This window comes from Pongo abelii, chromosome 10 (assembly GCF_028885655.2).
Source record: "Pongo abelii isolate AG06213 chromosome 10, NHGRI_mPonAbe1-v2.0_pri, whole genome shotgun sequence".
NCBI classification, from domain to species: Eukaryota; Metazoa; Chordata; class Mammalia; order Primates; family Hominidae; genus Pongo; species Pongo abelii.
The window spans coordinates 99931641-99958005 of record NC_071995.2 but is presented as its reverse complement, the minus strand read 5'-3'; the positions used below and the strand labels follow the sequence as shown (position 1 = coordinate 99958005).

The 26365-nt window shown below is 38.1% G+C and overlaps 1 protein-coding gene across 1 annotated transcript in view; it reads right to left on the bottom strand.

Moving 5' to 3' along the window:
* The window catches only part of UTP20 (UTP20 small subunit processome component), a 107415-nt gene that overhangs the window by 33276 nt on the left and 47774 nt on the right, over nt 1-26365 (bottom strand). The window contains exons 27-39 of the mRNA XM_024257181.3: nt 24865-25073; nt 18852-18995; nt 17793-17872; nt 14003-14229; nt 13324-13468; nt 11671-11758; nt 9727-9870; nt 9477-9527; nt 9221-9373; nt 7565-7720; nt 6631-6771; nt 5738-5875; nt 148-287 (exon numbers count right to left, since the gene is read on the bottom strand). Coding sequence (XP_024112949.2) covers nt 148-287; nt 5738-5875; nt 6631-6771; nt 7565-7720; nt 9221-9373; nt 9477-9527; nt 9727-9870; nt 11671-11758; nt 13324-13468; nt 14003-14229; nt 17793-17872; nt 18852-18995; nt 24865-25073 — 1816 coding nt within the window. The remainder of the gene's footprint in view (nt 1-147; nt 288-5737; nt 5876-6630; nt 6772-7564; nt 7721-9220; nt 9374-9476; nt 9528-9726; nt 9871-11670; nt 11759-13323; nt 13469-14002; nt 14230-17792; nt 17873-18851; nt 18996-24864; nt 25074-26365) is intronic.

Genomic DNA, 26365 nt, shown 5'->3' with positions numbered 1-26365 from the left:
TTATTAGTATTTTTAATTTTAACAAGTATTAGCATAACCTTATTAATACAAGATAAAAGTAAATTGAGATTACAGAAAGACTAATTCAGAAAATATTTTTAAAATTACATTTAAAAAACAAAACAAAAATAAGAAGTTTGACCACACCTGACACCCAGTTTTTGATTGATCTGTCCTGTTTGTAAGACATGAATGAAATGTTTCAAGTAATATATATACGCTGACCAAGAGAGATGTTTGCAAATGGCTCCAATAATCTCTGTGGCAGCAATGGTCATATTTTCATGCTGTAAAATAAATGAAGAACATCAATGTAGAACAAGTATTTGCTAATAAAATGGAAGGCAAACTCAGTATATTGAAAAAGTTAGTAGGTTCTCAGTAATTACAGAACAGAAAGAATGTCCAAACTATACTAACTTTTTCCCTCTAACCCTAGGAAAACATGCTATCGATTTAAAGGAATGACAACATTCTTTAAACATATTTAACATATTTTGGACTCTTTTCCACTCAGACCTCCCGGATACGTTCAAGACCACAGAAAGCGAATGAAATAAATTCCATGTAGAAAAACCAACAAATGACAAAAACTATATACTGTGCTACTCAGCCCTCAAAAGTACATTGTGGGTGATGGGGGTCGAGGGGAGGGAGATCATCAGGAAAAATAGCTAATGCATGCTGGGCTTAATACCTAGGTGATGGGTTAGTAGGTACAGCAAACCACCATGGCACATGTTTACCCATGTAACAAACCTGCACATCCTGCACATGTACCCTGCAACTTTTAACAAAAAAAAAAAAAAAAAAAAAGTACACTGCCTCAGAGACATCTCTTTCAGGCCATGATGAAGAACAGAGAGTGGATTTACCTTTAGACCTTAAACTAGAAAAGCAGACAAAATACATGAAACGGACCAGGCGTGGTGGCACACGCCTGTAATCCCAGCACTTTGGGAGGCCGAGGCGGGTGGATCACAAGGTTAGGAGTTCAAGACCAGCCTGACAAACATGGTGAAACCCCGTCTCTACTAAAAATACAAAAATTAGCTGGGCGTGGTGGTGTGCACCTGTAATCCCAGCTACTCAAGAGGCTGTGGCAGGAGAATCACTTGATCCCAGGAGACGGAGGTTGCAGTGAGCCAAGATTATGCCACTGCACCCCAGCCCAGGCGACAGAGTGAGACTGTGTCTTGGAAAAAAAAAAAAATACATGAAACAACAGTTTCCAAACCTTGGATATCAACCACTGCAGGCCAGTGATCTCTGAGAGAAAAGAAATAAATAAAGTGAGGCTTATAATTACCCCAATTTACTGTGTGGAGAAAACTGTTAAGTTGCAGCACAGGAAGAGAAACCCAAAAAGAGCCCAGTGGTCTTCCTGAGTTAGGAGACAGGGTTGAGGCTACGGTAGCTAGAATCCACGGGGCAGAGCACCAGAGAAGAGAGCTGCACAGAGGGAAGCTGCACAGAGCAAGCCCCTGGAGTCTTCGGCTGAGTACTGAGCAGTAAGCGTGAGTAAGGAAGACACGGGAAAAGAACCACAGAAGGGAACAGGCAAAACAACCATCAAAGACCATATAAGGTTGAGGCTAGTTCACAGTCCTATCAGCCAGAGTGAAATGCCTCATGCAACACAGGGCATTGGGTATTTAGGTACTTAGAATAGTAGTGTCTCAGTGCCAGGGCCATATTAGTCATAAACTAAAGGCTGCTTCTGCCCTAAGAGAGCTTGAAAGCAAGACTCTAAAGAATTAGACCATTCACAAGTAACCTAACTGCATCTGAGAATAATTCTCAGGAATACTTAAAGACATCCAAGTGTACCCAACACCCAGTAAGGTAAAATTCATATGTCTGGCACCTAATAAGAAATTACAGCTGGGCATGGTGGTGCTTGCCTGTAGTCTCAGCTACTCGGGAGGCCAATGTGGGAGGATCACTTGAGACTAGCCTGGGCAACAAAGTGAGAACCCCATCTCTACAAAAAATAAATTAAAAATTAGCCAGGTGCAGGGGTGTACACCTGGAGTCCCAGGTACTTGGGAGGTGGAGGTAGGAGGATCATTTGAGTCCAGGAGTTTGAAGCTGCAGTGAGCTATGATCATACCACTGCACTCCAGCCTGGGAGACACAGCGAGACACTGTGCAAGTTTTCTAGCAGCCTTAGCAATAATTTATAAAATTCTCATATGGTTATAAGTGGTTAAAACATTAATATTTAGAAAAATAAAAGAAGTGAGAGGAAAATATGAGCATGTTAAGGAGAGACATGAAAGATATTTTAAAAAGATGAAATTGAGCTTCTAGAGATAAAAAAGACAATTCTGAGAGGGAAGATATACTGGATGGGATTTACAGCAGATTAGATAATGCAGAATAAAAGATTAGTGAACCTGAAGACAGAGCAGCAGAAAAATGAAACAAAATGAAACCCAGAAAAAAAAAACCATGAAAAAAAACAAAGCAAAACAATATAAAAGCCTCTGAGTTATGGGACAACTTCAAGTGACCTAATAATGTATACTGGAGTCTCCAAAGGCAAGAAGGGAACCCAAAAATCTTTAAAGAAATAATATTTGAAAATTTCCAAGTTTGGCTGGGAACAGTGGCTCAACCCTGTAATCCCAACACTTTGGAAGGCCACGGTGGGTGGATCACTTGAGGTCAGGAGTTCAAGACCAGCCTGGAAAACATAATGAAACCCTGTCTCTACCAAAAATATAATAAAATTAGCCAAGAGTCATGGCGTATGCCTGTAGTCCCAGTTACCAGAGAGGCTGAGGTAGGAGAATCGCTTGAACCTGGGAGGCAGAGGTTACAGTAAGTATTGATTACGCCATTGCAGCCTGGGTGACACAGTGACATTCTCACTCCAGCCTGGGTGGACAGAGTGAGATCATGTCTCAAAAAAAAAAAAAAAAAAAGAAAGAAAATTTTCAAGTTTGATGCAAACTCTACATATCTACATATTCAAGAAGGTCAATGAATCCCAAGCACAAGAATCATAAAAGAAATGACACTAAGGTACTCATAATCAAATGGCTTAAAACCAAAGGTAAAGAGATACATTTTTAAAAGCAGTTAAGAAAAAACTATGAAAAAAATCTAGAAACTGTCTACAAGGGCCAGGCCATACAACAACAACAACAAACAAAAAACAAAACAAAACAAAAACAAAAAAACCCCAAACACATTACATTTGGGGGAACAAAGTTATGAATAACTTCTCATTGGAAATAATACAAGACAGAATACAGTTGAGCACCATCTTTAAAGTACTGGAAGGAAAAAACAAAAACAAAAAAAACAATAAACCTGTCAATCTAGAATTCTATACCCGGCAACATTACCTTGCAAAAACAAAGACAAGAAAAGACAAACAAAAGCTGAAGGAATCAATCACTAGTAGACCTGTACTAAAAATTAAGGGAAGTCCTCTTGTTAGAAATAAAATGAAGTCCAGGCACAGTGGCTCATGCCTGTAATCTCAGTACTTTGGAGGCTGGGGTGGGAGGGTTGCTTGAGGCCAGGTGTTTAAGACCAGCCTGAGCAACAAAGGAGACTCTGTCTCTCCGAAAAAAAAGAAAAAAAAAAAAACCAAAAACTCACATACACACAAAAAAAACAAACAACAACAAAAAAACCTTTGTTTCCTGCCACAACAAATAAATAAGAAATTTTAAAAATATAATTGAAAGAAGAAAAATGATACCAGATCAATATCTGGATCTCCACAAAGTAACAAAGAGCACCAGAAACTATAAATATGTAAGCAAATATAAAAGATCTTTATTTTCAAAGAGCTCCTTAAAAGATAATTGACTACTTAAAGTGAAAATGACAACAATGTACTGTGTGGTTTAAAATGAATGGAGAGGCAAAAACCTATGGCAAAAATTCCTCAATAACTAATAAGCCAATGGAGATAAAATAAAATCTCAAAAAGTACAATTAATCCAATAGAAGAAAGATAAAGAGAAAAAAGAAAAAAATTGGGTCAAATGGAAAATAACAAGACTCAGATCTAAACACAACCTTATAAATAATCATATTAAATGTGAATGGTCTAAATACCAGTTAAAAGGTTGTTGGACTGGATAAAAAACAAGACCCAGTTAAAAGCTACCAATAAGAAACCAACTTTAAATGCAAAGTCATAATTAGGTTAAAAATATAAGGCTAGAAAAGGATATACCAGCCGGTCGTGGTGGCTCATGCCTGTAATCCCAGCACCTTGGGAGGCCAAGGTGGGCAGATCACCTAAGGTCGAGAGTTAGAGACCAGCCTGGAGAATATGGCGAAACCCCATCTTTACTAAAAATACAAAAATTAGCTGGGCGTGGTGGCGGGCACCTGTAATCCCAGCTACTCAGGAGGCTGAGGCAGGAGAATCACTGGAACCTGGGAGGTGGAGGTTGCAGCGAGCTGAGATCGTGCTACTGCACCCCAGCCTAGATGACAGAGTGAGACTCCATCTTAAAAAAAGGAGATACCATGTGAACATCAAACAAAGCTAAGAATACTTTATTTTTTCCTGTCTACACACCATTCATATTTCAATGGCATCAAACAGTTAGGCTGTGCTTACTAGCTTTTAAACTAGAATATAAGAGAGCTATCTTTTAACTACTTAGATAATTCTTTTAAACGTTTTGAATATCCTGAAACAACAGAGGAAATCTATTATTGTATAAGGCCATGTAATCAACAGTATAAATTTAAGTCACAAATCCTGACATTACTGCAGTTAGATTTGAATTTCTATGATCATTTAATACCACCTTTCATTAATCTTTTTTTTTTCAAATAGTCTCGTTCTGTTGCCCAGGCTGGAGTGCAGTGGCATGATCTCGGCTCACTGCAGCCTCCACCTCCTGGGTTCAAGTGATTCTCTGGCCTCAGCCTCCCGAGTAGCTGGGATTACAGGCATGCACAACCATGCCTGGCTAATTTTTATATTTTTGGTACAGATGGGTTTTTGCCATGTTGGCGAGGCTGGTCTCAAACTCCTGACCTCAAGTGATCCACCTGCCTCGGCCTCCTAAAGTGCTGAGATTACAGGTGTGAGCCACTGCACTTGACCTCATTAATCTTTTTAATCAGTAATTACTTATCTGGTCTTTACTATGTGCCAGGCACCATTCTAGGCACTGTGTAATATAAAGGTTAAAACAGCCCTAAGTTGGAATACCAGTTCTGACTCTGGGCGTCTCTGAGAAAGTTATATAACCTCACTTCTTCTCAGATTACTCTCCTGTAAAATAGTAGTTGAAGAATAGTCCCTACCCTACTCCAGAGGGTTGAGTTGTTGGGAGAATGAAGCACTTGAAATAGTTCCTGGTACCTGGTATGGTGTTAATGATAACCTATTTCATTTCATTTCTTGTAAGTCATTTGTGAAAATAATCACTGCTGACTAGGGGAGTTAACCAGATTTAAGTCCTATGACACAAAAATAAAGTATGCAATTTTAATAATGGGATAATTTCTAGGAGGAAGAATATTTTGTGCTGGGCGTTTGTGAGCTAATAATAGCAAAAACACAAATAATAGCCACCATTTATATAGCATTTACTATGTGTCAGGCACAGTTCTAAGAACTTTAGAACTATTCTAAACCTCTAATTATGGTGATGACATCAACACAAACACCACCAACTCCATGTATATTTTGGCAAAGTGTTTCATGGTATGGGAAGAGGGTCCTTGGTTTCTAGATCTAATGACCTACCTTGAGCATTTTCTCATCAAAAATTGGAGTCATGGCATAAGGCATGATGTAATTCTGAAGAGATTTAGAAGACAGAACAACTTTGCCTTCCATTAGTTGTTTTGCAAGTTTCTTCAAGGCTCTTGCTCTTCTGTGGATCTATGAGTAAGATAAAATATGAATTAGTTACTGAATAATCTCATCTACAACCAGCTCCATTTTAGTATCGTATTCTCTTTTCATGAAAAGATTAAAGGAGTGGCCAGGTGTGGTGGCTCATGCCTGTAATCCCAGCACTTTGGGAGGCCAAGAGGGGCAGCTCACCTGAGGTCGGGAGTTCAAGACCAGCCTGACCAACATGGAGAAAACCCCGTCTCTACTAAAAATACAAAATTAGTTTGGCATGATGGTGCATGCCTGTAATCCCAGCTACTCGGGAGGCTGAGGCAGGAGAATCACTTGAATCCTGGAGGCAGAGGTTACAGTGAGCTGAGATTGCGCCATTGCACTCCAGCCAGGGCAACAAGAGCGAAACTCCGTCTCAAAAAAAAAAAAAAAAGATTAAGGAAGTGAAACACGGTCCATGTGTTACAAGAGCAAACACCTGTGCCTTGATTTGCTTTCAGATATAATCCATAGCATTTGTTTAACAATGGACCCAAAGCATTTACACTTCTTAGGAAAAGGCAGAGAAAAGTGACACTATTATTAACTGTGGCTTGTGATACCACCAAAGAAATTAGAATCCAGGAAATGATCATCTTAATACAAATTTCAATGATGATCATAAAGACCAAGGAAAGAGAATCTTAAGCCTTTTTGGAAAGTTAAAACATGTCTTTCCAAATGAGGTAGAACTGTTTGAAATATGTATGCTTATGTCGTAGGTAGGACAAAGCAGAATTGTCTTCTACCTGAATGTGCTTCATGTTCTCAAAGAAGTCCATTTCTGGGTCATGGTAATGAGTAAGTTGTACCAAGTCTTTGAATTCCAGTTGGTTTGGAAAGGTTTGAATTAAACAGGAAAGTATTGTGGTATAATCCTGCTGAATACTCTGTAAATATGAAGTGGAGAAAAAAAATTTTATTTTAAAAAGAATTTGTTTCTGAGATAATATGAGGACACAGAAAAAGACATAAAATTTTAAAAAGTAAAATATTTCCACTGTTAAAAAAAAAAAATCAGGATTGCTTGAGCCCAGGAGTTTGAGGACAGCCTGGGCAACATGGTGAAATCCTGTCTCTACAAAAAATACAAAACTCAGCCAGGTGTGGTGGTGCACTCCAGCCTAGGCAACAAAGTGAGCCCCTGTCTCAAAAAAAAAAAAACAAAAAACCCTGACAGTTACATTAGATCCAAAGTGACTGGTGGCCAGGCATGGTGGCTCATGCCTGTAATCCCAGCAATTTGGGAGGCCAAGGCAGGTGGATCACTCGAGGTCAGGAGTTCGGTACCAGCTTGGCCAACATGGTGAAACCCCGTCTCTACTAAAAATACAAAAATTAGCTGGGCATGGTGGCATGTGCCTGTAATCCCAGCCACTCTGGAGGCTGAGGCAGGAGAATCACTTGAACCCGGGAGGCGGAGGTTGTAGTGAGCCAAGATCACGCCACTGCAGTCCAGTCGAGGCAACAGAGCGAGACTCTGTCTCAAAAAAAAAAAATAAATAAAAAGTGCTCTCCTTTCTAGACCCACTCCCATTAAAAGTCTGGTGACTATTTACTCAACCAAGTATTCTCATTAAATGCACTAAGCCTGACTACTTTTCTATACAACAGTAGCAAATGTGGGAAAACAAAACAAAACACAGCCTCAGACAGTAGTGCCTAAAACACAAAGTTATATACCTCTGTCTGGCTCTTCAGACCTTTTCTCAATTTCTCCAGGAGTGAACGGTGGATGATTTCTCTATAGTCTTTCTCTGTGACATTCAATGCAGCTAGCTTTTTGATGATACTCATCAGGCACATGCTGGCATTATCACTTAAACTCATATCTCCTAACTGCAAAAAAGAGAAAAAAAAAAAAAGAAATTATTCTCTGTAGTAACTACAATATGGAATATTACTTCCCAGTGCAAGCATCTACAAAATTCTGTCACTGTGCTTGTAAAAATGCCTACTAAGCAAGTTCCCACAAATATTTCAAACCTAACGGAGAACCAAATGTTCTGTGAGGAATATAATACTGCAAATGTCTGAAAAACCACGCTTCCCAAGAAGTGTCATTTAATTTCAGGCAGCACTATGAAATGTCCTTGTTAATTAGTTTTACTTCCCAAAGCAGGCAGTCTAAAAGGTTCACTAAAGCCAGTTTTCAATATTCAGTATCAGGTCATTACTGAAAGTGACAGAATTGGCTGCTCCAGAGTTTGTGGTTTGAAGAATGTCAAAGTGAATGTAGGGAAGGTATCCTTGACTCAGCCAGCCAGGCAGCGACTTAGAACTTTTTGTGCTGAATTTTGGCATGATTATGAAGAAAGAGTATAAAATGGGGAGATTATTTTTTCATATACTACGTAATCCTTAATATTAGATGAATAACTATAAAATGCCACAAAGAGATCAGATGCCACTACATGATTAACAATAATCACAGGTTTCATTTTCTGCATTTCTGGATTTTAATTCAGTTCAGCAACATAGCACTTAATATATTCCAAACACTTTTTAATTCTCTTATAACTTCAATAAAAAAGGGATAATTTTCAATTAGTATAGTTACATGTTTAAAAATTGACATAATCGACACACCATAAAATTCACCCTTTTAAAAAATTTACTATTTGGCTGGGTGCAGTGGCCCACACCTATAATCCCAGCACTTTGGGAGGCCAAGATGGGTGGATCACCTGAGGTCAGAAGTTCGAGACTAGCCTGGCCAACATGGTGAAACCTCATCTCTAATAAAATGCAAAAATTAGGTGTGGTGGCATGCCCCTGTAATCCCAGCTACTATTCGGGAGGCTGAGGTGGGAGAATTGGTTGAACCTGGCAGCAGAGGCTGCAGTGAACCAAGATCGCGTCACTGCACTCTAGCCTGGGTGACAGAACGAGATCCTGTCTCCAAAAAAAAAAAATTTACAAGTCAGTGGTTTTAAGTATATTCACGAGGTTGTATGATCATCACCACTAATTCCAGAACATTTTCATCACTCCCAAAAGAAACCCTAGACCCATTAGAAATCATGCCCCATTCCTCCCTTTCTGCAGTCTTTAGTGACCTAATGTACTTCATCTCTATGGATTTCCCTATTCTAATACATAACTTCTTGATTTTTTTCAAAATGCTTTTGTATGTATTTTTTTATTCACAATATTTGCATTTCAAATCATGAGAATAACTGTTTTGCCAGACAAAAGATTCTTCACCTAAAAGAAATTTAATCCTAAAAACCTCTGTCCCCCCTCAAAAAACAAATTTAAAGATTAGGTCACTGTATTAGGCAGCTGTATTACCAAAACAATAAAAAATAATTTATAAATTTTGCTATAATAACCTACCTCTAGATTATAGAAACAATTATGCATAACTGCAATTAGGTAGTTAACATCCACAATTTGCATTTCTTTAATATAAGAGGTGATGGTCTGGAAAGTCTCAAAGCGAACGTCAAAGTTGATATCATCAAGATGTCTTTGATCGAAGGCGTTAAGCTATAAGAAATGCCATTGAAATTATATAAATGAAGGCATATAAATCTTAAATAAACAAACATGATAATACTTCTGAAGCCAAAGAGAAACCCTTCTTTCTTACCTTGACAACATCAGTAATATATTTTAACCCACTCTCAAAATCAGAAAGAGTCTGAAAGGAAAGAAAACAGCATATTTATCAGTGAATAAAACCTTAACTTTTCTGCCCTCCTCCCCTCAGCTCGCTGTCCCCACTCAGATTCTTATAAAAACATCACCCTGGCATGAAGAAAGCCCCTAACATGGTTTACAAGTCATAATTACATTTTTTTTAAAAAGGGTGATTTGGAGTAAAAATGAATAGTACAGACCTCGAAAACTGTACAAAGCAATTTTCTTGACAGTTTGTTCTTAATAACTGAGAAAAGTTTTGCTATAGGCTTGAGGAAGCTTGTAGGGTCCACACAATGCTTTAACAAGTTTTGTACTGTCACCAGAATATCAACCTCTGTATCCTTGAGAAGAAATATTAAGAGAAGTCATATTTCAGTAAGTTATAAACTGGTCAACTTATACTTTAATACATTACAGCATAGAAAACAATTGTGAATAAGATGTAAAAGCAGTAATTGGAAAAATTATTTTATCATCTTTTAAAAGTTTTTAGCATTTTAATTTAATGTAAAACCCATAAGAACCCATAAAGGAAGTTTCTTCTTTTAATTATAATAAGCAATATATGTAGTTTTGAAACATAATTTCTTCTATTATCTAATCAAAAAAGATACAAGAAAATGAGCTTGCTGAAGTACAGTCATCCCTCAGTATCCAACGGGGACTGGTTCCAAAAAATACCAAACTCCAAGCATGTTTAAGTCCCTTATATAAAATGGCATGGTATTTGCATATCACCCACACACACACTTCTGTATATTTTAAGTCACCTCTAGATTACTTATAATACCCAATACAATGTAAACGCTATGTAAATAGTTGTTACACTGCATTTTTTAAATTTGTATTATTATTTTTAATTTTTATTTTATTTATTTTTTTTTGAGATGGAGTCTCACTCTGTTGTCCAGTCTGGAGTGCAGTGGCACAATCTCAGCTCACCACAACCTCCACCTCCTGGGTTCAAGCGATTCTCCTGCCTCAGCCTCCTGAGTAGCTGAGAGTACAGACACACGCCACCATGCCAGGCTAATTTTTTTATTTTTAGTAGAAACAGGGTTTCACTATGTTGGCCAGCCTGGTCTTGAACTCCTGACCTCGTGATTTGCCCGCCTTGGCCTCCCAAAGTGCAGGGATTGCAGGTGTGAGCCACCGTGCCCTGCCAGTTAAAATCTGTATCATTTTTATAATTATATTGTTATTTCTCCAAATATTTTCATCCATGATTGGTTGAATCCACATATGTGGAAATGTGAATACAGAGGGCCAACTGTATACACTTCTGGTTGTCTACAGATCTGTGGTCTTCTAAATTGAACAACTATGTGGTGAGAAATGTTTAGTATCACTACTGAGTTCTGACAAATGAGCCTAAGCCACTGGAGGACTCCTAATTAAGATTGAACTAGGGTTTGAAAATCATATCAGAAACACTTAGCTGTGTCTGAATATTAAAAGTCTGATTTTTATTCTGTTTTGCCACTGTGATCTACAATTAAGATTATATAATGTGTCCGGGCACGGTGGCTCATGCCTGTAATCCCAGCACTTTGGGAGGCCGAGGCGGGCGGATCACCTGACGTCAGGAGTTCCAGGCCAGCCTGGCCAACATGGTGAAACCCCATCCCTATTAAAAATACAAAAAAATTAGCTGGGCGTGCTGGCGGGCACCTGTAGTCCCCAGCTACTTGGGAGGCTGAGGCAGGAGAATTGCTTGAACCCAGGAGGTGGAGGTTTCAGTGAGCCGAGATTGTGCCATTGCACTCCAGCCTGGAGGACAAGAGTGAAACTCCGTCTTAAAAAAAAAAAAAAAAAAAAATTACACAATGCACTTCTTGAGTTCCAGGCTTGTTAGAGAAAGAAAAACCCCTGAAATGAATCAGAAGCTAAACAAGGGAAATAAAGGGGCTAGTACTTTGTTGTTGTAGATGACGATGTCTCCGCTTTCTTGCCTGCCCCTATTCCTAGTGTCTGTCCGTCTTTTCCCTCTATTTCTAATTTTTTTTATTTCTATATAAAGTATTTTTAGTTCCTTGGGACAAATGCATCACAAAATCTAGCCAGTAAAATTGCTGCTCACAAGTAAACCTAGTGATAAAGTGCCACTCTAAAGACAAAGTAAGTGTCCTATGAGTTTGTACCTCAGCAATACTGCTACGGTGGAGGAACGGAAGGAGAAGCGTAATGAGTACAGAACTTTGTTCTTTGTCTTTCATAAACTTGCTGATCCTAAAGAAGGAAAAAACAGGTATGTAAGGAACATATACAAGGATATTTCTCTAAGAAGTTAAACTTTTTGTAGAAAAACATCAATGACTAAAGACACAGTTTTAGCATTCCAATACACAGCTAGCTTTTAAGTATGTGTGCATGTATAAAAAGTTTACCTCAGTTACTTAGCTGTGCTCACTCTTACTCCTCTCCAACATCAAGCTCATGACCACTATTCTACTTCTTTTGCAATATCTGATTGTATGGGTTAGAGTGAACAGGTGAATAGGTGGGTTAGAGTGAACTCCAGTCTGGTAATTAGTAATTGTTTTATTTTGAAAAGGAATAACATTTTTAAGTGCCAAGACTTAAGGGTTTATGTACAGTATTTCAATTTAACACCAACGATAGCCCTGCAATATAGGAATCATCAGCCTGATTTTGCCCAGAAAAAAACTAAGACTCAGAGAAACTGACGTCTCACAGCTAGAAGAAGTACAGCAGCTCTTTCAAACTCTGGTCTTTCTGGTTCCTAATCTCCTCTCATCATCTTTCTACTACTACATAGCCTGGGATGAAATTTAATGAGTATATTAGTATGATTTCCCATTCTGTATAACTTAGAAATACAATAGTATTTTAAAATGCATTGCAAAGAAGTTTCTTGAAGATTCGAACATATCACTTTTTGTTGATATTGTTGTAAGTAACAGAAAAAATACATTTTCAACAACTAAGCCTTGTAATGGTCAATTTAAAATTAAGATAGAATTGTTTCTTGCACTCAGGTTTATCAACCTTTCCCTTTACCGAAATCACAATAGACTCCTAGGTCTACTGCCAAACAGACTCTTTTAACAACCCTTGTGAGATCTTCTTGACTCAAAAAACCGAACAATCTGCTCTTTTAAGTTAATTGTTTTTATCATTACACTAAAGAGTAAAAAACTGCAATTCCACAAAACTCAAAATACACAAAGGCTAAACAAACAAATCTGTTCGTCTACTTTAGGATTTTGAAAAATCTGTCTCCTTTAATTTTATTAAATAAAGGCAGATGCTATGAACGGTTTCTAGTAAGTAACCCAGCAGAGAAAGGGAATTCTGCATTAACTTAAAAGTAAAGGGCATTCAAAAATACTAAAAAAGTTTTTAGCTTCTTATTGCCAGATTCCAACACCTGAAAAACAAGATAATAATTTTTTAAAATTTATTTTATTTTATTTTTGAGATGGAGTCTCACTCTGTCGCCCAGACTGGAGTGCAGTGGCGCGATCTTGGCTCACTGCAACCTCCGCCTCCTGGGTTCAAGCCATTCTCCTGCCTCAGTCTCCTAAGTAGCTGGGATTACAGGTGTCCACCACCACACCCAGCTAACTTTTGTATTTTTAGTAGAGACAGGGTTTTGCCATGTTAGTCAGGCTGGTCTTGAACTCCTGACCTCAGATGATCCACCCACCTCAGCCTCCCAAAGTGCTGGGATTACAGGCGTGAGCCACCATGCCTGGCCAAGATAATAATTTTTTAAAAAGTTAAAACCAAGGATGGTAATGTTATCTTTTAAGTATCAACATATCACTTACTTTGAAAGAATGCCAAGCTCTTTACTGACTTGTGCTCTATTCTTTTTCTTTTTCACCTTTTCTGCGCTTATTGTGGTTTTGCTGAGATACTGAAGAATTGCAGGTACATGAGGTAGAATTAATCTTCCTCCTATTGTGATAGACTCTGAAATAGATAGTGATTTGATTTGATTTTAATAAACTCTCTTAAGGCATAATTGTACAAACCCTTCATGATGATAAGAAAAGCACTCAACCACTATGAACATTTAGTTAAATTTCAATTCTAAATAAATTCTAAATTCTAAATAAACAACTTTCTTCTTACTCAAAATAGCTATATTACTAGCTAAATCAAGAACTTATTTAAGAGACCCCTGAGGCTTTATTTAAACCATTTTTTGGTAATAGTAAGGGAATTATTTGGGATAATATGGTAAGAAGAATGTAGAGACATGACAGTAGAAATCATTTTCATAATTTCCTGGAGGAGAGTTGAGACTTCTTGGAGAGTAAATAATCTATTCTTATAAATGCAAAGAAAATTCAGTTTATATAAATTAGTATTAGTTCCCAGGGAAAAGAAACTTATGCGCATATGCTCTCAAGTGAGTCAAATTATACTGATTTTTTTTCTCTTCTAAGGAAACAATTGCTACAGCAGAAGTCTAAGAATTATCTGCTTTGTCAGCATACATACCACCTATGTTTTCTGCTATGCCAGGGTATACACATCCAGTTACCAGCAAGTTCAAAACTGTTTCTGTAGGCTCGAAATCTGGAAGGTTAAGAAGGTCATCAACTATGTCCATTACAATACTGGCTGTGGCATCAGAAAGATTCTTTGCTGAGAGAATTGCAAAAACATTGGTCAGGATATCACATTCTGGGTGCCCAGGCTTCTGTTTAGCCAGCAAAGGGAAATATCTAGAAGAAAAAACATTGTAGTAATCATCTTATTCTCAATATGTTCACTTCTAAAAACATGTCCATATGAATTTTCACCGTGAGTTTAACAAATATATATGCATATGTGTGTGTATCAACATTAATAAGATTATTCAAAGGGGAATTAGTTTAAATCTAAAATTTGATGGATAATAATTCTAAGTATTACCTTACAAACATATTACTTAGGCACTTTATATGTATTTCTCATTTAATTCTCACAACATTTCTATGTGGTTGTATCATTATCCCTACATTACAGATGAAAAAACAGATTTGTCCGAAGCCACTGAGCTAATAATAGAGCTGAGATTTGAATCACAATCTAATTCCAATGTCTAAGCTCTTTCTAAAAGAGACTTACTGAAAACAAACTACTTTTCAATTATAAGCTTTCAAGAATGTGAATGTTTATACACTCACATAAAACCCTATGTACTAGAACATAGGAGTTAGGAGTACAGACCAAACAAACTTTTATTGATTAGGATATGGAACATTCAATGTTGGGAGACGGGGATGAATCCATCCCCAATAATGAAAGACTCACATGAAAGTTATAAATATCCTTCCTGATGCAAATGCACCAACAAGGGCAGAGAGACAAAGGCTTTCCAGCCAAGGGTAAACCAGGAGTTGATTCAGTCAGAAATGCAATCCTAACAATTACTAGGAAGGTCAAACAGAAACAATTCAGATAGTTTGCCATTTTCAATTTATCATCACTGGAAAAAAAACAAAAGAGCTTGAGCTCTTTAACATACTTAGCACTGACAAACTGACAGAAAAGTTCTAAGAGGTTATATTCATACATCTTTCTGTCCAACAAATACTGTGCATAGTATGGGTAGGCTCTACACAAGACACTATATTATATATTATCATCTCTATTATCAATGAAGTAGGTCTGTTATTATATTCATTTTACAGGTGATGAAACTGAGGCTCAGAGGCCAACTCGACCAAAAGAACGCACAGTGGTGCTAGGATTTGCAGCTAGGTTAGTGTGGCTTCAGAAACTGTGCTCTTAACCACTATGTTGTTTTGTTGTCTTAAACTTTTTCTAGCAGAAAAGGGAAGAGAACTGCTTTCAACTGCGGGTAAAGTCCTAGCAAGAGCCCATTCAGATACAATGCAACTTCCCAGTGACCAAACCGTTTTCCCTTGACCAGCATAACTCGCTGCCACAGTACAATGAGCATGCTACATGCTAACGTGAATGGCTCAATCAGCAATTCCAATCACTCAGACAACATGCAATGACCATCAGCTACACATGGATGAAGATGTGTACTCCTCTGTGGAGTAATACATGAGACATGGTCTTTGCCCTGAAGGAGCTGTGGATAATACGTTATGAAGATAGATGAATACAACAAAGGCAGTATGTGATGACAGGGCCTTACAGAGCTGAAAAGAGCATGCAGGAAGAAGAGACTGTGCTATGTTGGGGCTGTGGTGACTAGAACCACAGCAGCTAAGAGAGAGCCCTGGGACATTCCCAGCTTACATTGGCTGTTTTGACTTACTTATTACATCTCTTTTCATCCTCAGGAGTTTTTCAGTTTGGACAAAAAAGTATATGCTTACCCCAGTTAGTAAGTTTTTGCTGTCCTGAGTTCACCTATTTCTGAGAAAATTTAAACTTACTTACAAGCTAGTAAAATGCTAGACTTCTCTATAGGTGAAAAATCTGTTTTAATTTCTGATTGACACTATGTAAACTGCAACTACACTTCAAAATCTAAATTTTTTTTTATTAAAAAGTAACATTCCCATTGAAGGGGTTCTGAAATATTCATTCGTTAATTCTTCCACACACAACTTCATATGCATATCTATTGCTATGTGGATTCCAAGGGAAGTCAATGCTTTTACAGATTTCTTCAGGTGAGTGTTAAGTATAAAAGGAAAAAAAAGGTTCTGCTGCCTAACTCTTCCATTGCTATATGGCTTCTATTTACCCAACCAAAAAATGAGAAATTGCAGAAAAGAACGAAGTGGCATCCAACAATATGGCTCAATAACTTGAATAAGGACCCAATGAATATAAAAATGAATCTCTACTGTAAAGTCTTCCTGGATGAACGTCCTTCATGGCTAATTTGCATAGAAATGACAAAACTATACAACATTTCTCAAGCATGCCTACGAAGTGTCGCTTACAAATGTCCAATGATAAAGATATAAAATTGCTGTGTCAAATTGGGGAATAAATGTAGAGAACATACTATTAGTAAAATAAACAAGTTTTCCTGAGGAAGACAATGTCAAGGTTTTTGGTTTGTTTTTGAAGACTAGTAACATGAAGAAATGTTCATGACATAAAGATACATGGAAAAAACAAAATCAAAAGCCAGTACAGTATGATTCCAATCTTGTAAAAACCAAGACTATGATTTTAACATCACTGAATCAATAATAAAACCTTTTCTGACCATGAGAGCTGAATGTACATTTAGATGGAGTTTCACAAAGAAGACAATGGTCTAGAAAATCTAGAAAGCCTGTGAGGTTTTCCTGATTTTCAGTGGGAACTGGGAAAAAGACATAGAATGCCAATTACAAGTCAGCATTTATTTTTAAGCAAGCATGCAGAAAATGATAATATTTATGTGATGATATAACTATCTGGTGTGTTTCACATTCTGTTTCTCCCTTTGCCAGGCCAAATCAAACTGTTGACATAATTATTACATATATTGGAAGAACATCTCTATCAATTCTAATACTTATAATTTTCAAGTTTTAATCAAACTGTAAAAATTATAAAAAAGTATTAGTTTTAGCTGTAATACATACTCTAAAATTTTCATTATTTTGCAAGATGTTATTTTACCTGTTTTTCCTTTTTAATTATTATAAAAAATTCAAACAGTCCAAAGGATGTATTATGAAAAGTCTCCTCTCCCTGCTCTGGTCTACCCAAACCTCCACGTGCTATGGCCACATTGTTAACAGTTCTCATGTGTCCTTCTGGACAGTTTCTATTTCATTTCATATTTATACACATAGACACATACCTTCCTGGATCACACTAAATATATTGTCTAGCAATTTATCTTTTTTTTTTTGAGACAGGGTCTCGCTTTCACCCAGGCTAGAATGCAGTGGCATGATCATGGCTCATTGTAGCCTCAACTTTGTGGGCTCAAGCGATCCTCCCACCTCAGCCTCCAAGTAGCTGGAACTACAGGCATGCACCACATGCCCAGCCCATTTTTTGATTTTCAGTAGAGACAAGACCTCACTACGTTGTCCAGACTGGTCTCGAACTCCTGAGGTCAAGCAATCCTGCCTCCGCCTCCCAAAGTGCTGGGATTACAGGCGTGAGCCACCGTGCATGGCTACATTTTTCTTTAAACTATGTATTTTGAGATCTTTCCTTGCTTTTACTCAGCTGCCTCATTCTCTTTAACTGTACCAAAAGTAGTTCACTGTATGGAAAGACCATAAATTACATTATTAGTTCCCTGAACTGCTTTAACCAGATTCATCTAAAACACTGCCCTTTTTAAAGAAGGAAAAAAGAAAGGTTATACCTTGCGTTTCCGCTCCAGATACTGATCAGTTTCAGCAGAGGAGTAGGAGAATATCGACTCTCAGATCCAAGCCTGCTGATCTAGGAGACAAAGTAAAAAACAGAACACCAATACATATATCAAATTATAGAAAAACCACAAGTAACTAACAAGCACAGAAATCACAGCAGAGGATGAAAAAGACAAGGGACAGAGATGAACATCCAAATGACAGAATAAGAAAAAGTATAAAGAGATCCAAAAGAACATCTACATAGGAAAAATGGCAAAGGTGATACATGGAAGTGCTAGACACTTGAAAGGAAATGGTATTTTAGGTTTCAGAGTGTTGGAAATGACTGGGACCTCAAACACCTAGAAACATTTCCTAAAATCAAATCTCTCCTTCAGTCTATACCTATACCAGTTACCATCACCAAGGGGTTACAACCAGAGAAATCAAAATAGGAAGTATGTAATAAAAACACCTGTGTGTTTTCCTTCACGCTTGTCAAAAGCCAGAGGCAACGCTATGTGAGGTGCTATAAAAGTCACGTTACAGGCTGGGCACAGTGGCTCACGCCTGTAATCCCAGCACTTTGGGAGGCCGAGGCGGGCGGATCACCTGAGGTCAGGAGTTCAAGACCAGCCTGGCCAACATGGCGAAACTCCATCTCTACTAAAAATACAAAAACTAGCTGGACATTGTGGTGCATGCCTGTAATCCCAGCTACTGGGGAGGCTGAGGTAGGAGAATGTCTTTCTTGAATCCAGGAGGCAGAGGTTGCAGTAAGCGAGACTCTATCTCAAAAAAACAGTTATGTTACAGTTGCTTAAGAGACACATTCATATTCAACTGAGCCTTAAGTGTAAATGCCATGGTATAGCAGAAACTAACTCTTGAGTTTTAGGTGGTAGTGAAGGAAAAGAAAAGTGTTCTAAAAACTTCCAGAAAGAAGGGCTCGATGTAAAAGAAAAGACCCGGGTAAGCATTCATGTCTGAGTGGTAGCTATGTTGGTGAGTTAGTAATAAAGGGAAAAGCAGAAGGTATATAGGCAGATGTAGAAATTGAGGTTTACCTGGGGCCAAACTGCACCATGAAACACAGCATCAACTTCTTCTGTTCTAAACTGATATGATTCCCAGTCCAAAAAGATATCAGTTACCATTTTGATTCCAAGACGTCTTAAATTTTTCAATGGATTAATAAATCTCAGCTGTATCTGTAAAACAAAGATCTTCTGTTTAAAAAATACATATATATCATTTTTATCCCTGATTCCTCAGAGAGGCACTCTTGCTCAGGTGGCTAAGAATCAAACTGGAAATCCTGTTACTAAATCTGTTGACTTGATTTACATGGGAACACCAACCAAGCAAACTGTCTTACTTTTCTCATTGAACAAGAAAAGAAAGCAGTCTTAAAACAATATCACTGCCTAGCAGTCACACTAGTTCTCCTTAAGAAAAAATATTACAACTGGAATAGTTGTTTTGTATTCTATATTGTTTTACTTTTTCATTCAAGTAAAATCCTGATTTCTTCCCATGAACAGAACATTCTAAACAAAGCAAAACTTTTTTAAAAAATTTTTTTCCCAACATAATGCCTTATATTAGGGGGAAAAAAATTAAATCTTCATTTCAAATAAAAGCCATTTTTCTATTTATTTCCATACTTATTATTTTACTTTTTTAAGACTAGAAGTTATAAATTATTCTTGTTAAAATTAGTCTAGGGGACTAGTTAAGGAATTTATGATTTTTCCATACAGTGAAATACTTTGTACAGCAAGAGGATGAGGTGACTGAGTCAAGGGATAGGAAGATCTCAACATACATAGTTCAAAGAAAAATGCAATTTAGAAAGAAATACGATTTGTCAGTTTAGAGGCATAGAGGCTGGAATGAGTGTGAAATAAAAGCAAACCTTTAAAGTAACAAATCTTGCTACGTCCACTGGCATCTCCTTCCCTGTGAGTTATAAAATCACAAATACGCAGCCAATTTGTTCAGGCTCAGAGTAGGACAATTTATTGAGTCCCTACTAATGGCTCCAGTGGCATGCCATTAGTATGAATTGAGGTCCTGACCTCAATTCAACTGAAAATCTTATTAAAGGCAAATTTACTGAATGTATGTGAGAGACTGAAAATGCCAAAGACATTTTTTTTTTTTTTTTTTGAGATGGAGCTTCACTCTTGTTGCCCAGGGTGGAGTGCAATGGCACAATCTGGGCTCACCACAACCTCCACCTCCTGAGTTCAAGCGATTCTCCTGCCTTAGCCTCCCGAGTAGCTGGGATTACAGGCATGTGCCACCACGCCCCGTTCATTTTGTATTTTCAGTAGAGATGGGGTTTCGCCATGTTGGTCAGGCTGGTCTCGAACTCCCCATCTCAGGTGATCTGCCCGCCTCGGCCTCCCAAAGTGCTGGGATTGCAGGCGTGAGCCACCACACCCAGCCCAAAGATATTTCAGTAGGAGGAATTACTACAAATTTCAGGATAGAGCTTCATGGAATAGGCAGATTTCTACTGGGTATTAAAGAATGAAGAGCTTTAGGCCAAGCAGAGGAAAGACAAGGGCCTCAAAGAGATTTTTCCCTAGCACAGAATGTTAAAAAAAAAAACAAAAAAAATGGGAGAAGATTCAACCCCTAATTGTTTTCCCACTTGATTAGTAAACTGCGGGCTCTAGACATACAAGTGATAATTTATTTTTATATATCACCTTAATTACCTACATGAAAACCTAAAAGCCACCTCACAATTTATAAAGACAAAGCAAATGCTCTCATATAGTGAATATCAAGTCTTACGGCCAAGATAACATGAAGAAAAATAGGAAAATTACTTATCATGAAAATCTGATAATCTGACAGAGGTATTTGAATCTGATATAGCACATTTTTAATTCAAGTAAATATGAACAAGGATGTCATTAGTTTGCTGAGCAAGCCTGGAATCACAGTATCTCACATATGGTCTACTTTTAGCTTATTATCTTACACAAGTTACAAAGGAAATGACAGGTAAGCAAGCACAAGGTGATGTAGTTACAAGTCATTCTGCTCTGCTTCAGTTCTACCAGCAATATTTTCATCAGCTGCATCAAGTTTAGTGAAAGATAAAAATTATCCCTGATATTTGAAAAACCATGGTATCTGGAGCAAATATGAAGCTCACAACTACAAACATGATATCAAATAGACACTCCCCACCCGTCTCCCATTCCCACCAACCACCCTTCCCATCGGGTACAATCTGCATGTTCTATTCATTTCTGTAACTAAAGTGCCAGCTGCCCAATTTACTCAATAATTGGTGAATAAACTAGAGAAAAATCCTGAAAATGAGCAATCATAGACTTTAATTCCTAGAGGAACAGTCAATATGATTGAGTTTGTGTATGTTTACAAGTTACACTGTTGCTAAATGTACAAAAAAAACCCCAAAACCAACAATTTTCAAGTATCTTTCAATGCTGATCAATGCCCTGAAGGAAAGACACAAAAAAGTAAATATATAACTGAGCTCAAGCACATAAATGTAGAACTTTAACTCACTTAAGCAAAACTACTGTGCAATAATTCACTTTAAGGAATTCCTTGGATGGGTCCAAGAATTTCAAAGGAAAATATAAGAAAGCTCCTATCTGTCAACAAGCTTAAAATCTCATTAAGTAATGAACTGTGAAATTGCATAAATGATCCTTTGAGTTACTGATTACTGACTTGGGAGTGAGGCTGCATTACTAAGTAACTCCTAAGTTAACCAAAAATGTGAAGGCACTACACAGGCAAACCTTTCACAATTTAATATATTCATATACATATAAAGTCACTATCACTTGCTACAAGGCATAAACAGGTTCTCACCTGATTCTTCCCGTGGCCCTTATTACGCTCTCATATAACAGAGAAAGAACTTTCTAAGACCTCTTTTCTGCTTCCATTCTTGGCCTCCTATAGTCCCTTTTCCACAAAGCAACCAAAGCAATATTTTTAAAAACACTCACAGTCCTTATCACTCACCTGCTTCGAGCCTCTCAGCAGTTTCCATTATCCTTAGAAGTAAATTCACCCCCTCGTCATAGCCCACAAGGTCCTACAGAGCCCCTACGACCTACCTCTTCATCCTCACCTTACATGACTCTTCCTGCTCCTGGTGCTCTAGCCACCACAGCCTCGTCTATTCTTACAATATGTCAAGACCATTCCCAACCAGGGATTTTGCACTAGTCATTTTCTTTGCCTGAAATGTTCTTCTCATGGTGAGGTGTAAGCTCAAAGATCACCTTTTTATAGAGGACCCTCACCATCCTAGTAAATGCAGCACCTATCCACCCCAACACTGATCACTTTCTATTATATTTCCTCGTCTTACATTAAATTTTGCACATCTTCCATGTCTCTCCTTAACATGCTCATGATTTCTTCTACTTTCTCTAATATATGGAGTGTTTTTATAATAGCTATTTTAATGTCCCTTTTTTTTCTTTCTTTTTTTTTTTTTAAGAGGCAGAGTCTCACTCTGTTGCCCATGCTGGAATGCAGTGGTGTGATCTTGGCCTACTACAGCCTCAGTCTCCTGGGATCAAGTGATCCTCTCAGTTTAGCCTTCTGAGTACAGGTGTGTGCTACCGCATCTGGCTAATTTTTTACTTTTTTGCAAAAATAGGGTCTTGCTATGTTGTCCAGGCTGGTCTCAAACTCCTGGCCTCCAGTGATCCTCCCACCTTGGCCTCCCAAAGTGGTGGCATCAGCTTCCTTGTCTAATTCTATTATCTGTGTCATTTCTGGATCTGCTTCTATTGATTGCCCTTTCTCCTCATTATGGGTAAAATTTTCCTCCTTCTTTGTATGCCTAGTAATGTTTGACTGCATGTCAGATATTGTGAAATTTATTTTCACTTAAATCATTTAAAATTTTGGGCTTTGCTCTGGGATCAAACTTGAAAAACGTTTGACCTTTTAAAATGAGCCCATAGCAGCCTCTATTCTAGTGCTAATTTGGATCCATGACAGAGGCAACATCTTCCAAAGACTCTCCCCTGGCACATTGTGTATTATGGGATTTCTACTGTGGCTGTTGGGGATGTAGGCTATTTCCAGTCCTGTGTTAGTCTGAGAACTGTTTTGCCTGCTCCTTTATAGTGGTTTTGCACTTCCAACCTTGATGGAGTAAAAGGGACTGGATTTACCTTCCTCTCTTAAGCAACTAAGGAAGTGAACGAAATATATAAACAATAATTTTCAGACATTGGACATCAGGCAGCAGAGAACAGTGATCCCTGAGAGGCAGAAAGCAATGGAAATGAGCCCTGTGATTTCCCTAGCTTACTGTCTGGAGAGTTTTCAGGCCTCAGTGCAGGGAGGAAGAGCCCAGGCAGAGTCCAGTGACCCTGAGATAAAGAGACAGAGCTGGGCAACTTGGGGAGGCAAAGGCAGCTAGAACTCACAGGGCGGAGTACTGGACAGGAGAGAGCTACAGAGAGAATGAGCCTCAGGGACCTGCAGAAGGTTCTCCTCATTTTATTTTCCTCTCAGAATATACTTCTCTCTGACATTATTTTAATTATGTGTGTATTTATTTATTTATTCTTTTTCTCCCCATATACTGAGTCCTCACATGTCTCACTCCCTACCTGGAACAATGTCTGGCACACAGTAGGTGCTCAATAAGTACTTAATGAACAAATAAATGAACATAAATGTCTGTGTGCTTTGTTGACTATTCCCAGTGCTTAGTACAGTGCCTGACACATAGTAGAGGCTCAATTAATATTTATTGAAGAAATGAATGAAAGAATAAGAAAAACAAAATGGTGCCTACCAAAATGGAAGAAGTGTTCTAAATCTCTGCATCTTGGCTATCAAAGAATATAATTTCATTACTAAAACAGATTCACATCCATGCATAGCCCAAACCAGCAGCCTAAAATTTTGGCAGTCAATTTTCACTTATCATGATCATATTTGACAGGCAGTTCACTGGACATATCTAGAAATCAAATGAAATAAATTTTGGCCAAATTAAAACTGTGCCTATCTGGAATTAACTAAGAGTCAACAGCAGAAATCTGAGTCTGGAGCTCTACTTCAAGTTGCATTTTCTCCCAGAAGCCTTCAGTCCCTAAGATATTATGAGGCCAGGTGCAGTGACTCGTGCTTATAATCCCAGCACTTTTGGAGGCTGAGGCAGGTGGATCACCTGACATCAGGAGTTCGAGACCAGCCTGGCCAACATGGTGAAACCCCGTCTCTACTAAAAATACAAAAATGAGCTGGGCGTGACGGTGGGCGCCTGTAGTCCCAGCTGAGTACTGCTCGGGAAGCTGAGGCAGGAGAATCGCTTGAACCTGGGAGGCGGAGGTTGCAGTGAGCCAGGATCACGCCACTGCACTCCAGCCTAGGCAACAGAGCGAGACTCCGTCTCAAAAAAAAAAAAAAAGACATTATGGACTATTTCCCTAAACTCTAAAGAGTTCACTCATGTCCACAGATCTATTTCAACACAACACTAATAGTTTTGAAGACAATTAGAAAACACTTCCTGAGTACCTTTTGGCAGTTGGCCAGCTGCTTTGTCTTGCCCCATCTTGCTACTTATATTTATTCAAAACACTGCACTTATTGTAGGTAAGTATTTACTTTTTAAAGACTTCCAGGCAACTTTCAAAATAACGGAGCTGATGGTAACAGTGGTCTATTCATTCTCCAGCCATTCTGGAGAAATGAGAGTTGCAAGATACCTTATACTTCTAGGCTCTTGGAATTAAAATCTAAGAAATACCAGCTCAAGCACTTGACTTGGATTCCTGAGAAACACAGAGAACTAACCCACTCACTACTAATCCATCTCTTTTTAAAATATACACTTGAAACAATTTGCATTTTCTGGTTATAAGTAAATATTTATAACAGCAAAGAGTCCCACTATGTGGAAGACTGTTTTAAGAAGATACTTTCAAAGGGTTGTATAAGGATTTAACTTGGAAGAGTGTTAGTAAATCAGGCCCAACCCAATGCCCAAGGACAACACAGACACCCATTACCCCAAGAAGAAAGCATTTATAGTGAATCTCTAACCTTTTCTCGTTGGTCAAGGATGTGTGATACAGTTGCTATCAAACAGAGCAGTATCTGCAAAATCTTCGGCAGGTATGGGCTGATCAGATGACTAATGTTTTTCAATACTATCTCAAGGCTGTTTAAGATACCGTGCTGACGACCTAAAGGAAGAACTTTAGACAAATCCAAGTCTTCTACTGCTTGAATGACTGCAGAATGGCACTCTCCTAGTGAAACAAAGGGGACGAGAGGTCATGTAAGGTAACATATTAGTTTGTTACTATTTATAATTGTAGTTTTATTTCCATTTCCCTTAATAATACAGTATTTTCTACTGTCATGGTAATTTATAGATGACAATGCACTTTTCTTATGTATTATCTCCTTTTGACTCTTACCAAATATTCAATGAGCCTACATAAGACAGGTTTAACTACCCCCATTTTAGAGAAGAAGAAACTAAGGAATAAGAGGGTAAGAAATCTGCAACAGAACTAAGTCTCTAAGCCTAATTTTCATCCAATTTCTTTACACTATCCCTCAAAACCTGAGTTATGAATAGTTTCTTATTCCATCTGGTAATTTTTTTTTTTTTGAGAAGGAGTTTCACTCTGTCACCCAGGCTGGAGTGCAGTGGTGCGATCTCGGCTTACTGCAATCTCTGCCTCCTGGGTCCAAGCGGTTCTCCTGCCTCAGCCTCCCAAGTAGCTGGGATTACAGGTGCCCGCCACCACACCTGGCTGGTTTTTGTATTTTTAGTGGAGATGGAGTTTTACCATGTTGGCCTGGCTGGTCTCGAATCCTGACCTCAGGTGATCCACCTACCTCAGCCTCCCAAAGTGCTGATATCACTGGCCTGAGCCACCGCGCCCGGCCCTCCATCTGGTAACTTTCTATATACTTTTCTTACTCTCCGTTTCACTCAGCTCTACTGAGTTTGGCAGTTTCACTAGAAGTACCTTTCTGTATTACAAGTTCCTTGAAGGCTGAGAATCAAGTTTTATTTCTCTTGTAAATCCTAGTTAATAAATAAAATCAGAGTCCCTTATAAATAGCTGCTGCCATATTAATTTCAAAATTTACTGAAAAGATATGAATTGTTATTGCTTGACCTTTACTTCAAACCATCTGATGTGAGGTCATGCGCTTCTGGATTCATACACCCAAACGGGCCATCCATAACAGTATCACCTATACCTATCCTCCTACAGTGGGAGTTATACATTGAACGGAAACTTTTTTTGGCATTTATCAGAGCCAACCTCCTTTACAGGGCAATATTATACTGAATGAAAAACCTGTTAACAGCTGGACCTATTATCATAGAAAAAATACAAAAACAAATGCAACAGAATACCCTATAAATAATTCTCTATGTTGGCCTCAAGCAAAGCAATTTGGGGACTGGAACACAGTTTTCATAACCAGAAAGGTCTGAGTTTGAATCCCGACTCTACCACTTTTCATCTGAGTTACGATGGGTGAAATACCTTTCTAAGCCTAAGTTTCCCCATCTGTA